General features: G+C 41.9%; 2 protein-coding genes across 2 annotated transcripts in view; one reads left to right on the top strand and one right to left on the bottom strand.

Annotated features, from left to right (window-relative positions):
- Positions 1 to 2,302: 2,302 nt before the first annotated feature.
- On the top strand, positions 2,303 to 11,791 carry tpi1a (triosephosphate isomerase 1a). Its single transcript, XM_039820651.1, has 7 exons — positions 2,303 to 2,555; positions 4,231 to 4,354; positions 5,123 to 5,222; positions 6,639 to 6,756; positions 9,189 to 9,274; positions 10,118 to 10,205; positions 10,944 to 11,791. The coding sequence occupies exons 1-7, from the start codon at positions 2,444 to 2,446 to the stop codon at positions 11,060 to 11,062; spliced, it is 747 nt and encodes a 248-aa protein (XP_039676585.1). The 5' UTR covers positions 2,303 to 2,443; the 3' UTR covers positions 11,063 to 11,791.
- Positions 11,792 to 14,638: 2,847 nt separating this feature from the next.
- Positions 14,639 to 14,815, bottom strand: part of LOC120570853 (gamma-enolase) — a 22,564-nt gene continuing 22,387 nt past the window's right edge. The window contains exon 13 of the mRNA XM_039819450.1: positions 14,639 to 14,815. This exon is cut by the window's right edge and continues 985 nt beyond it. The gene's annotated coding sequence lies outside the window, so the exon portion shown is untranslated.

The following is a 14,815-nucleotide window of genomic DNA, read 5'->3' as shown; positions in this document are numbered from 1 at the left end:
GACTCCGATAAGAAGGAGAAACACAGCTACTTTTAAACATTATCAAAGACTTGGATATCAACAGGTTTTTGGATATGCGCAAACTTCGCAACGTCGACCTTTTCAAGAAGCTGGTTGAAGGAATGAAAGAGGGAGGCTGTGTTCGCACGGTCCAACAAGTCCGCCACCGCTGGAAAACTTTGAAAACAATCGTATTTTGCACAGCTACATGTAAACGGGAATATTAGTGGAATATTTACTTTCGTGATCCATGCAAACAGCTTAGTCGGAATATCGTCTTTTTCGGAAAATAAGGGCAAAAAACGGAATATAATGTGCATGTAAACGTAGTCAATGTAACCAGTCCAGGGCCCAAAGTGTCAGGGGCCTCCCTGGCCTATATAGTTCCTTATAGTTCTGGTGCGTTCTTTTTGTCCACCGAAGTGGTTTTACGAGTCGTTTTCCGAAGTTACGACCCGGAAGTTGCCCCCGAGGTCGTATTTACGACTCGTCAAGTCGTCTGAACTCAGAGGACCCCGAGCTCACTTTCAAAGATGGCTATGTCGTGCATTACACGTAGTAAACATTGTGGTTTTCTACAGTTTTAAGCACTTTTGTCTTTGTTGTAACCAAATAAAGAAGTCGTACACATAGCGCTGTATACTGCTACCTATAGGCATGTCGCTACAGTCTTATTAGGAGTTAAATACCGCCTAATTAGTTATTTTGTAGCTTGTGCAGCTGAAATTGGCTAGAGACGCTCGGTTGCTATATGACAACAATGGCTTTAAGCCGAGTCTGGAGCAGAAAGCAGAGCAGTAGCCTAACGTTAACGTTAATCAAAACGTCATTTTCATGTATCAAACTGTGAAATATATGTGTGTAATATGTCAATAACTGGGTGAATAGAATCCTAAATGTTACTAAAAATGTTAAAAAAATCCATCTTTTCTCCGACTCGTAGTATCGTGTGACAAAAAGAACGCAACAACCCCGCTGGTTATTCGTTTTTCGACACGGATGTGACGTCACGCTCGAGCTACTAGTCGCGATTACAAGACAAAAAGAACGCACCATTCGTTCCATTTGTTCCGAGGTCAAAGTCGGAAACGCGCCCCCTGACCTCGGATGTCTGAGCTCGACACTCGGGCAACCACCGAGTACCCCGAGCTAAAAATCCGACATGGCTGCTCTGTGCATCAACAGTTGTGAAAGCTGTAGCTAACATACAGATATAAGCACTGTCCATTTTCTAACTGCAGACATGTTGTTACGCTGTTAGTATGCACAAAAAAACTGCGTAATGCGTTGTTATAAACTGGCATTTGCTAACAATGGCTAACCTGGCTAGAGCTAATGAAAACAATGAAAATCCGATTTGTAAATACGCATTTAACCCGGGTGTGACGTCATTCCCAGCTTCGGCTTCCGAGTTCCGAGGTAAACGGAACGCGCTATTAACCTGCAAAATGTCACTCAAAAGAGACACATACAGACGAAGAAACATAAAAGGACTACAAAGAGACACAAAATGACCACAAAGAGATGCAAAACAGCTGCAAAGACACACAAGTGTCTGTATAAGAGAGTTGCAACTACTACGAAAAGGGAAAAACAGCAAAAAAGAGACGCAAAACAACAACATAAAAGTGTGTTGCTCACATGTAGGCGGTCGGGCCTGTGCACGTCTGTGCCGGGGGCCCGTTGTCTCATAATTCACTCATGAATATAACAATGGACATTCATTTTTCTGTTTAATTCATCTTGAAAAATTTTTTTCATGTTTATATTTGTCAAATGTTTTATCTTGGGGGTTACACATTGCTCTTGTCCATGAAAAGAGATGTGTATTATTTTTTTTTATGTCTTTTATTACACTTACACCTACTCTTTGTTGAAAGTGCACCTTTAGTGTAAATCTCAACTGTTTGGTAAAAACTGTGGTTGGTTGATTAAAAATATTTTGTATTCCCAAAGCAAGTAAGAAATGCATAATAACATTATTATTATTATTATTATTATTATTATTATTATTATTATTATTATTATTATTATTAATTTCTATGGCTTTTTGCATCATGTTTTATGAACTCATTGTGTTTTCTGTGCATAAATGTTGTAGTAAGAAGTATTATTTCTCTCAGAAATATGAAGTTGAAGTATAAAAGGAAACACTGAATACTACATAACAAGTCACTGTCAGTCCAAAGAGGCATGTCATCCTTCATTGTAACAACAGGTGGCGGTAGTGCTCCAAAAAAACAGTTTGACTCTCTTCATGAAGCCAAACAAGAAGAAGAGGGATGATTGATTTTTTTTTTTTTGCCGGTGTTGGGTTCTGATATTTCCGACAGCCCCTGACATACACACCAGCGGAGTCTCATCCTGCAGCTCAAGTGTTCCTCCGGACCTCCACCACCTCTCCTCCTCTTCTTAACCGAGCATCCGCCACCTTCAGCCGGCCATGGCGCTCCGGAGCTTCTTCGTGGGAGGAAACTGGAAGATGAACGGCACCAGGGAGAGTCTGGAGGAGCTGATCACCACCCTGAACACCGCCAGTCTGCACGACCAGACCGGTAACTGACCGACTAACGCGTCTCTGGGGGTTACACTCAGTCTGCAAATGAACTGACTGCAGGTTTTATGATGCAGAGATCAATAACAAAAAAAAAAAAGTAATCGATAAAGAATCAGAGAGGAGATGCTGTTGTTGCTGCTGCTCAGATGACGCACTGACATTGGCAGTCACGTGATCAGGATGAGTTGCATAAAGGCCTCTGACGTTTCTGTTTATCCTCGTGGAAAGTAACTTAGTACATTTACTCAAGTACAAGTGTGATTTTTAAGCAGCGGTGCAAGAAGTATTCAGATCCTTTACTTCAGCAAAAGTACTAATACCACGCTGTGAAAATACTGCACTACAAGTAAAGGTCCTGCATTCAAAACCTTAGGCTACTTAAGTAAAAGTATTATCAGCTAAATGTAGGACACACACACACACACACACACACACACACACACACACACACACACCTACTTAAAGTAGGCTACTTAAGGCAAAAGTATTCATTGTTCAGTGAAATGTTCCCTGTCAGTGTTTTCCTATTATATCTTATGTTTCTGGATTAATATTTCTGCTGCATCTATGTGAATGTTGCATTTTCCTGCTGTAGATGTTTATGGTTGTGCTCATTTTTAGGGCTGCAATTAACGATTGTTTTCATTGTGGATTAATCTGTCGATTTCATTTCTCGACTATAATCGATTAGTTGTTTGGTCTATAAAATGTCAAAAACTGGTGGGAAAAAAAGGATTCCTACAGAGGTTGTTAAAGAGTAAGATCCTTTTTGTTTAACATGAAACAGACCCGAAATCGCTATCGCCAAACCCACCAGATATCATTTAAATAAACAATAGTTGTATCATCTTTTTACAATATGGGACATTTTAAGAAAATGTAATTCTGTACATGTATTTAATTATGTTGATTGCAGGACTAATGCATTCATATTTTTTAAATTGGGGTTAACTTTTAAAGTGAAGTTACTAAAGTAAAAGATCCAAGGGGCGACCTCAGGCTCACCGGGAAGAGTTTGCACCCCATGTGGCTTTGGAGTCCTTGGCAGTGGCGCAGGTTCGAATCCGACCCGTGGCCCTTTTCTGCATGTCACCCCCTCTCTCTCTCTCTCTCTCTCTCTCTCTCTCTCTCTCCCCTTTCCTGTCTTCAAGCTGTCAATTAAAGCCCCAAAAATAATCTTTTTTTTTTTTTAAGGAAAGGATCTGAGTACTTCTTCCACCACTGCTGATCCTGACCTGCAGCTTTTTATATAAAACTGTTTAAATGTGAGCTTGTTTGTTGAGTTGCTTTTTGATTTTTTTTGGGCCATTCTCAACAGGGCTTCAACTAATAAGAAGTATTCAGAGTGGAAAACCAAAGTGACAACAACATAAAGGGTTTTTGAAACTATGAAACTTTATTAAACGTAGGAACCTGAACATTTTGTTGCAGTACTTCAGAATGAGGTAGCCACGACAGACTGCAGCTATCAGTGATGGACCTCCCCCTGAAAATGAATGTAACCCGATTTAAATTAAATGAACCGTTTCAGTCCAGGGCCAAAAGGCCCATTTTGGCATCGACGTGGGACACTTCTTCTGGTAGAAAGTGAGAAAAGAAATAGGAAAAAGTCTCAGCCCAGACAGAGATGAAATTAAAGTCCTGATGATCTGATTTTTAATTTTTTTTTTCAGAGGTGGTGTGTGCACCCCCCTCCATCTACCTGGACTTCGCTCGGTGCTGTTTGGATCTCAGGATCGGCGTCGCAGCCCAGAACTGCTACAAGGTGGCCAAGGGAGCGTTTACAGGGGAGATCAGGTATCTCACCCACTGAAAGAATGCACTCGTGAACTATTCACGATGCAGTCTGACTTATTAATTGGACGGCAGGCTGAGGAATACTCAAATACGTTTTCTCATTGAGGATATGGAGACATAATTTAATGTTAGTGCCTTGCAGGAAATCCTCACATTCACATTTAGGGCTGCTTGATCATGAAAAAAAAAAATCATAATCACATTTTTTTAATATGATTTTGCATTTATTGAACTTTAAAAAACAGTTAAACGAATCAACAGTGAAAACACCTTGAACTGTGAAATTTCCCCTAATACTTTTCCCGTTTGAACTTTTTGAATTCCCTTTCAGAACACAAGACAAAATAAGTTTGCTTGCAAAACGTAATGTGCAAAATTATCGTTTTTGTCTCGATTACATTGTTTTTGTGATCGTTGGGAGCCTAAATCGAAATCGTGATTAAAATTTGAATGATTGCACAGCCCTAATTCACAAGTAACTGTTCCTTTCTTACACTGCACCGTAACCTTTAATCTTGTATTTTATACCTCTCTTATTCTAATTTTTTTTTTTTTTTTATTCTCTTTAACAAATGTTTTGAACTGCTTTTCAATGTTTTATGTGAAGCACTTTGAATTGCCTTGATGCTGAAATGTGCTACAGTATATAAATAAAGCTGCCTTGTCTTTACAGTACAAAATTGTACATGTATCACATTAAACCTTTTGTAAAATGATCCATCACGTCTGTGACCAACTGTGACTTTAACATGTTTCCTCTCGCTCCAGTCCGGCCATGATAAAGGACTGCGGGGCAGACTGGGTGATACTGGGCCACTCTGAGCGCCGTCACGTGTTTGGGGAAAGTGACGAGCTGATTGGTCAGAAGGTGAGGCTCTTCCTCTCGCTACGGAAAAAAACTCTTTGTGTTTGGAGGCAGCCTGTCTGGACGTGGACGTTGTTCAATCGCAAAACACTGTTACGTTCAATTGAAGTTTATTTATAGTATCAAATCATAACAAGAGTTACCTCAAGACTCTAGACCACGCTCTATCATTTACAAAGACCCAACAATTTCAGTAATTCCCCCAAGAGCAAGCATTTAGTGCGACAGTGGTGAGGAAAAACGTCTTTTTAGGCAGAAACCTCGGGTGGTGAGGAAAACTTCCCTTCAGGGAGAAACCTGGGACAGACCCGGGCTCTTGGTAGGTGGTGTCTGACGGTGCCGGTTGGAGGTGTGATGAACAGTGGCAATAATAGTCACAATAAAGATAATGGAACTTTGACTAGAAATAGTATTTGTAGTAGTTCATGGCGTAGCAGGGCACTGCAGGGCATAGCAGGACGTAGCAGGGCACTGCAGGGCATAGCAGGACCTAGTAGGGCACTGCAGGGCATACCAGGGCATAGCAGGACATAGCAGGGTGTAGCAGGGCGTAGCAGGGCGCAGAGCAGGACCACGGCAACAGCTACAACCATGATTTAGGTGCCACCCTAATCCAAGGAAAACTGCTGGGCGAAAAAACATAAGGACTCCGGGGAATAAGCTCCCCAGAGCTAAGTTAGTAACAAGCATTTCTGGGACATGGATGCACACAGATGGGAGGAGAGAGGAGGTCAGTGTGTCAAAGGAAGTCCCATAACAGCACTCTAACAGCATAATTAAGAGCTGGTGCAAGGCAAAGCTGAGCCAGTTCTATAAGGGTTGGTAGATGAATCTGACGACTATGAAGAGAAGGGGTGCCGTGTCTGTAGCTATACACCATGCCCACCATGTTAAGTGTCATTAGCTTTTTTTTATAAGACACTCCTTTAAAGCTTTAGTGCGTAACTTTTTTATATTATTGAACGCCCGTTGCATTCAAACCATTGCTAAATGAGTTGATACAAAGCTGCTTAAGACTATCCACTCCACACAACTCTCTCTGTATTTCTCAGTATGGCTGTGTTTAGAAAATGGTGTCCTCCAGCAACTTTTGCGTGCAGAAACTCGAGTGAAGATAATTACCTCTTCTGAAGAGTCCGTCATGTTTTTTTAATCCTCCGTGTCCTCCTTGGTTACTAGCAATTGCGTGGAGGAGGGGTGGGGTTGGTGCTCGGTGGGGGGGGGGGCAGGAACTACCCACAGTAGCTTTAAGACAAAGGCTAATATCTTGAATCTTAATCTGGACTTGTTTTCCATTTTAATTCTATTCCACTACAAATCTGTGGAAGCATTCAGTGAATTAAAGCCTGTCGGTTGTAATATGTTGTAATCGGGCGTGCAGATCCAGGTAAAGACTCAAGTCTTTGGTTTGGGTCTCAGGTGGCTCACGCTCTGGAGAGCGATCTGGGCGTGATCGCCTGCGTCGGGGAGAAGCTGGAGGAGCGGGAAGCAGGCACCACAGAAGAAGTCGTCTACGCTCAGACGCAGGTCATTGCAGGTAAACAAAGGAAATCACAATTGTATACCTTTTTTTTATTTTATTATTTGGGCCCGAGAACTGAGAAGCGTCGGTCGGAGAAGGCCCTATTGAAACGGCTCCGTTTATAAATCTCTTCAATGAATCACATTTTTGAGGGGCTTAAGATGCTCAAAAACTCACCAATATTATGGGTTTCGTGCTCGCTTGTGACAAAATGGCTCAATAGTGCCCCCGTACAGTTTTCAAAGTAAAAGCCCCCTCCTTTAACTTTTCACGTAGACTAATGGAAATTGGTACGCATGTGTAACATGTTAAGATGTACAAAAAAGCCTCTTGGGCTTGTACCCTAAACCCAACAGGAAGTCAGCAATTTTCAATTTACTGTGTAATTTTAGTGCACATTTCGCCATTTTCAGATCTTGTACTATAAAAAAATGTTGTGCAATCTAAAGACTTCAAAGATGAGAAGTTATTACATTTTTGTTTAGCATTGGGAGGGGCGAGTAGCCTCGTGAGACCGTCCTTATCTCGCGAGCTCCAGTTTTCCACTCGCAGATCAGTCTGGCATCTTGAGATAGAGAAAATTTGGAGCCGTTAGCCAAACGACCGGGCCAATCAGCGTTGGTTTTGAGGTGGGTTAGGTGGTGATAGACAGATGGTTTATCCAATCAGCTAACCAGAATTTCAGACAGCGGTAGCCCCAATTCTGTTAGCCACTCGCTAATGCTTTTTTTCTCTTGGATCCTTCTTTTGGAATATGGTCCAGGAACCTGAAATGGTGTCTTTTATTCCTAAATTCTCGTTACACAAATGGCAAATATCCTTTACCGACATGTTGCTTGCTTGCAGGAGCTAACGAGCTATGCTTTGCCTGCAGCAGCAGGGGTGGGCTTGTGGTTGTATTTTCATACGCTTCGTGGATCTGATTGGTTGATTTGGCCCGTCAATCACCAACATAGGTGATAGACAGATGGTTCATAAAATCAGCTAACCAGTATTTTCGCCCCTTCCCAAAAGTTCTCCAACGGAAAGTTCCCAGATGGATATGCCGAGCAAATGCGAAGCAATCCATCTGGCGCAGTCAGGTTAAGGGGCGAGGGCCCGTCCATCACTGCTTGCCGCTTTCATTTTTTTTAAATATTTTTCTATATTGTTTCTTTTCTTTTAAAATGTTCTTTTCTTTTATTGTTTTTTTCTTTATTCGTTACAGTACATCTTTTTTTATTATTATTACACTGTTGGTCTTGTGGATCTTCTTACTGTTTTCCTGAGGTTTTTTCTTTTATGAAGAGAATTCACTGGTTTTATTTATACACCACAATGAAGATTTCACACCAAAAAAGGTTATTAAAAAAATAATAATCAGGATATGAGGTGACTTTTCCATCATGGTGGGATTTCAGAACATCAACAACACATACAGCAATAATAATCTCTGTTCATATGGGTCCATCTATCTGAAAAACCTGTTCCACTCAGTGTGCAGTCCAATATTACAAGATTTTATTGAGGGTCTTTTCCCTGGTTAATCGCAGCCCACTTCTGTACTCAAAGTAGGCTACACGCTGATTTAAAATGCAAATAGGTCAGTGGTCTCTGCTGTTTCTTGAGACCCAGTCGTCTTGTTCCTCTGTTAACGCATGACTTTCTCTTCTGAGAGCTCACAGAAAACAAGTTACAGAACTGACGGATCCTTGCAGCGCTGCTCTGCCTCCTGCTTTCTTGGTCTGAAATAGATTGACCTTTTCTGTTAGCGTACGCCAATTTGATTTGCTGTTATTCCTTCTGAAACTGTTAAGACAAAAAAAAAAAAAGACTCTCATATTCAGCTTCTCAGTAAGAATGTTTCTCTTCTGTTCTGTGATAGAGTGGTTTGGGGTGTTTTACCTCAGTGATCAGGGTTTGCATTGTCTTGCATTGCCAGACCTTCCTCCACAGCGCTGCGGAGGAAGGTCTGGCGAGTCCACACAGCATTCCGGGATGGGAGAAAAATGTGCTTGTGGTTTATTGGCACTTCTTTAAACCAATCACAATCGTCTTTGGGGCCGCTAAGTGCAGGACGGAGCCACTGTTCCTCTGTAAAATACCCTCGGGAAGGAACTTGTTTTGGTGGAACGTGCACCTTCAAAAGTTGTTTTAGTTGTGCGACAGAAAACTCAGATTGGACATATAGTCTAGCTAGCTGTCTGGATTTACCCTGCAGAGACCTGAGGAGCAGTTAACCATAGTCCGCACAAATCCACCGGAGTTTAGAACGCCAACACAAAGAAACCGACATCCGACCTAAATGAGGGACATCCGGAGGAATTTCCGGCGGCACCTGAGCAATCCCGGAAATGAAACGTAGTCGATATAGACTAACCTATGTTTGCATGACTACATCATCATTGTTAAATATTAGAAAATACTTTTTTAGTTCATAAATATAGTTTTTTTTTAATGTGTTCCAGAGAACGTGAAGGACTGGGGGAAAGTGGTTCTGGCATATGAACCTGTGTGGGCCATCGGCACGGGCAAGACAGCTTCACCTGAACAGGTAACACCAAGTCCTCCCTCTGTTAATAACTGCAGTTTTTCCAGTCCAACAAGTCCTCCAAACCATGTGACGATATTGGCCGTTTGTTCCCTACCCTCTAATACCAGCCACAGGAGCGGATCATAAATTAGCGCCCCTAGCGGTGGCGGAAATACAACCTCATGTCTAAACTAGAGAATGTCGGTCATGATTTTTAAACACGTCTTTAACGTTGTGAAACCATCGCAGTTTGGTTAGGTTTAGGCACTAAAACTGCTTGGTTAAGTTTAGAAAAACATGGTGGTTTGGGTTTAAATCCGACGTTACTTCACTTCCGGTTACGCACGTGACGTTGAACGTGACCTTGTTAAAGGTCCCATGGAATGAAAATTTCACTTTATGAGTTTTTTTAACATTATTATGAGTTCCCCCAGCCTGCCAATGGTCCCCCAGTGGCTAGAAATGGTTATATGTGTAAACCAAGCAGGTTAACCTTAGCATTACCTTAATGTACCGTTTTGTCCGACCTCCACAGGATGGATGTGAGAGTACTGAGAAGTCCACGCCTGCATGATTTTTCATAATTTATGATTAACAAGCAACTTGCTATCCATGATTTCTTGCAAACTGGGTTACATTTGGTTTTCAGACATCTAAATAAGAAAGACCCGTTTCTTTAACGTTTATTCCATATAAACTAACTCAACTAACAAACTAGAAGGTGAAGGTTTTAGGAAGTTAAACATTTTAAATTAGTTTTGGATTGAAACACTGGAAATAAATTGTGCACAATTCACAAGTAAATGCACATGTTTTGCATGTGTGTGTGTGTGTGTGTGTTTGTGTGTGTGCGTGTGTGTCCAGGCTCAGGAGGTCCATGAGAAGTTGAGGGCGTGGCTCCGAGCCAACGTCTCAGACGACGTTGCCGACTCCGTGCGCATCATCTACGGAGGTCAGTGATGATTTGTGGTCATATCCTGTTTGTTTTTGGGAAGCTGGGTGATATTTTTAGCCACCCATACACCGGTACCATAACCCTCCTACAGTCGGCTTTTAAGAACTTAAACAACAGGCTTATGTTGGTATGTGAGTGATATTTCCTGCATTTACAGTATATATCTAAATTGATATCAAGCTTGCAAATAACTTACTAACATTTTATTGGCAATCATGCTTTCTCAACCCACGTAAAGTCCCTTTTTAGTTTGATCGATACAGAGCTGATACCTAATGATATATAATCAATAAATGAATCTTTGCATCAAAAGAAAACTGATATTTTTGTATGTTGTATTGTTCTTGTGTAACTTGAAGTCACAGTCTAGCATCTTTTTTAGGAATTATAACAATTGTCCAAAACGCATTTGGTGCTTCTTATATTTTTACAAAGTCAGAGCTAACTGTTACAGAGATCTTAGTGAGTACATTCAACTGGAACAGCAACATTTGGGGGGAATTTTGTCCTCCTGTTAAATACTTTTTTAGTACCTTTACTCTACCTGTTTTGACAACCCGTTCTCACTCCCATCTCGTTAAATACTGGCGCTAAAGGAGACTTTTTGCGTCAATAACCAAATGCACCTGACCAAGCGTCACTCTTTGACGCAATGGGAGTAAGAATGTGTTGGTTTTGTACAGAACGTTTGACCTGATTGGTTCGACATAATCGCCTCATTTCTGTGTCCTCCAGGTTCAGTAACAGCAGCTAACTGCAGAGAGCTGGCGTCTCAGGGCGACGTGGACGGCTTCCTGGTGGGGGGAGCCTCTCTGAAACCAGAGTTTGTCGACATCATCAACGCACGTGCATAACGCAGACAGGAAACGTCCCTTTACATCGTCCCAATGTGTCCTCAAACTGGGCCGGCTGATCCACAGATAGACGTGTGTCGAGTTACAGCAAGTTTTATTTAGCTAAATATGTGTTGGTTAAGGTAAATAAAGGGCGGTAGAATTAATTCAAAGTCAATATGTGCACTTTTCTTTCATTTGTGAGTCATTTGTTTTAGTTATTTTTGTCACATTACAGTATTGAGTCAAACTACTGTATATTTGTTTTTACCGTTGGGTCAGTTTTTAACAGTGTTGGGTTACAGTATCAAATGTCTTTCAACTCGATTGTCCGTGTTCACTTCAAGGTCAGTAAACATCGTGATAATGGGAAACTCTTCGACGGGTCCGCATGTGTTCCGCTGATTTATTATATACTATTTTAAAGAGGACACACTATTTTTCAGATGACTTTCTTCCTGTTTCACTTTCTTTATTCGAGAGGTCGATGTGGTGACAAACAAGAAATATGAACTCAAGATTTGATGCAAACAGTTCACTGTTTCTTTCATCTCAGCGGTTACTTTAAAGGGAAATGGCAGATATTGTTTCCAGCGGAGGATCAGTCAGACCCCCCACACCCCACATTGTTTTGTGTCCTGATAACACTGTTGTATTGTTGTACTAATGTATTAATGCTTTCTCTCTGTCACCTAAATGCACTAACTGTTACTTCAGAGCCCTTCAGAATAAAGCTTTGGACAGAATGTACTTATATATATATATTTTATTTTTAGATTAGTGTGTGTGTGTGTGTGTGTGTGTGTGTGTGTGTGTGTGTGTGTGTGTGTGTGTGTGTGTGTGTGTGTGTGTGTGTGTGTGTGTGTGTGTGTGTGTGTGTGTGTGTGTGTGTGTGTGTGTATCTTTCTGCTGGTACTCAGCATTGAGGTCTTTTATTGTGAAGTTGTCACCAATAGGCATTAGATGTACGTAGTTAACATTGCACACTGCTGCTGTATGTTTAACACTGGGTGATATTTGTTCACATAAATAAGGAGGATGTGATCTATGTAAGAACTAAATGAATAAATAATTAAAATGTTGCAAGATGTTTTGTTTGGTTGGTGTTTAATTTCAATCTTGTAAATCATTGTTTTCAGTTTTATTGACTGTGAATTCACCTCATGAATGGGTGTCTGATCCTGCCCGACTTCCTTCAGATGTGTTTACGAAATGCACTGAATTTAGAGAATATTACCGTCACCATTGCAGCCCTCAGTATCCCACAAACGGTAAAGTTTTCATGGCACGTTCATGTGCTCACAACCATGAGTATACTGTATATGAGATTCTTAGACACATCTCATGGAAACATAGCGTGTTACATGTCAGCAGTTACAGTTTTCAAATATTACCACAGTTTATTACAAAAAACAAACAAAAGCTCTCAAGTTTCATTGGAAAAAAAGCAAATTCTGTTTTTCATGAACCATACGTTCGAAAAGCTACGAAAAGATAAGCACTGTAATTTATATGATTTCCATGGGATTTTTTGCTGTGCGCACCACATTGACGGCTGACGTATAAGAACGTGGTTGGCCGCGTCAGGAAAAGGTCAGGTTAGCTGGCTGGGCGAACATGCAGGACTTTCAAGCCAGAGAGCTGATTTCGCTTCCCAGGGAAAACTAGTCAAGTCTTTCACCCAGGAAATGCATGTTCCTTAGGAGTGGTTAAATCCAAACCACGATCTTTTTCCTAAACTTAAAGTCGTTTCGGTGCCTAAAACTTAACTTCTGTCGCCACATAACGCTCTCTCTTGCCTAAACTTAACTGTGATCTCCGCCAATATGACCTGCAGCTCGCGGTGCTCTGTACTCGGTGCACAGTTAGCTATTTTGGGGCAACTAAACCACCAACTGCCGCTGACCTGACGGCGCGCCACAACCGGCAGCTCGCGGTGCTCTGTACCTAGCATTGGGCATCGAGAACCGATTACTACTTGGAATTGTTTCAAAAAATCCGAATCCAGTGGAATCGTTTCTTTGTTGGAATCGTTTGGAGGATTTGGTTTCAAATCTGGTCATGGGTTCCAAATTTAACATGCGCAAGTTTTGGTTTCCGTAGCGGCCAGGCGCTTGTTGTGTCGCAGCCATGGATCACAGTAAGCGGCGCTCTAGTGGGGGCTTTGTTTTACGTTGAAAAAGCTGTAAAACTGCAACCCACCATTGAATAAAATAAAACTTTGCTCTTTTTTGTGAAAACAGGCACGTGACCCGTTTCAACTCCACCCCTCAAAGAATCGGAATCAAAAATCAATAAGAACCGGAATCGAAAGAAAGAATCACAATTGGAATCAGAAATGTTAAAGGTCCCATGACATGGTGCTCTTTGGATGCTTTTATATAGGCCTTAATGGTCCTCTAATACTGTACAGAATTATAGCCACTAGAGCCAGTCTCACAATGAGCTTTCCTTAGGATGTGCCATTTCTAGCCACTGGGGGACCATAGGCAGGCTTGGGGAACGCATATTAATGTTAAAAAACCTCAAAGTGAAATTTTCATGCCATGGGACCTTTAAAATCCAAACGATGCCAAACCCTATCTGTACCTGGCTCACAGTCTCCTATTCTCGGGTAACTGAACCCCCAACTACTGCTGACACGACGGAGCACCATGCGGAGAACCATAGCCGGTGTCGCAGAGCTCTGTAGCGGCTAAACACATCTACTAACTGTCGCTGATACAGCTGAGCGGTAACAGAAGTCCGTAGCCTGCGTCACGAAGCTCTGTAGCGGCTTAAACAGCTAGCACGGAGCACAGAGCTCTGTAGCCGATGTCACGTGACCAAGCAGCGGTGTCCTGGTTTTTTTCGTCTGATATCATGACCCCCAAGTTCCACCGGTTGCGGAACGTCTGCGGATCCACTCCGGAACGGCGGCGGAGTCATTAGGTCTCCATTAAAGTCAACGTGTGTATTTCCACTGACTGCAGGACAGCTGCGTTCTGCAGCCCTCCGGAGCAGATACGCAGAGCTTCTATTTTTACCGGACGCCGGAGAGCTCCGCAGCAATTCAGCACACGGCAGATTGTGCGGGACAGGAAGTCGAGCACAGAAGCAAAATAAAACATCCGGTTAATTTTCAAAATAAAACACAGCGTGCTCAAGGCGGATCATATTTCCCTGCACTACACCTTGAAAACACAGCACAGAGTCGTTTCCCCTCTACTCCTCTGGATGGAAACTAACTGCTGTTGGTTTTGTGGTTCTATTCTACGTGAATTCGCGAGATCTCGTGGGTCCTCGTGACTTCAGCTGTCAGTCATGGCCGCAGCCGTTACGCAACAAATCCGGACCCGGTGGGTATTGACGGACGGCGGCGCACGGAGCCGGTCCGCAGACGTTCTGCATTCGGTGGAAATCCCCAGTAAGTTTTAGTGTGCATAATTTTCCGTACGATACTCTACGAACCCGTATGCGTTGTTGACTTATAGGACAAAAAACCTGAACAAGAAACCAGGGCACAAAAAAAGACAAAAACCTTTTGACTGTGATTGAAATTGTAAATTAACATCTTTTTATTTCACATATTTTCACATTATTTCCAATGACAAGCAGTCTGTTTTTAATTTTTCTTTATTCTTTTTTTCAACACAGCTATTCTATTTGACATTCAGGAGGAACAGAATGAACGTAGGGGATTTAGATATTTTTTTCGTTTTCTTTAGGACAAAGGCGGGATTTTTCAAGCATAAAGGACAAATAATCAGAATCACATCAGGGCGGGAAGAAAAA

This window comes from Perca fluviatilis, chromosome 13 (genome assembly GCF_010015445.1).
Source record: "Perca fluviatilis chromosome 13, GENO_Pfluv_1.0, whole genome shotgun sequence".
Classification (NCBI taxonomy): Eukaryota; Metazoa; Chordata; class Actinopteri; order Perciformes; family Percidae; genus Perca; species Perca fluviatilis.
Note: the sequence above shows the minus strand (reverse complement) of the source record. Positions and strands in the feature narration are given on the sequence as shown.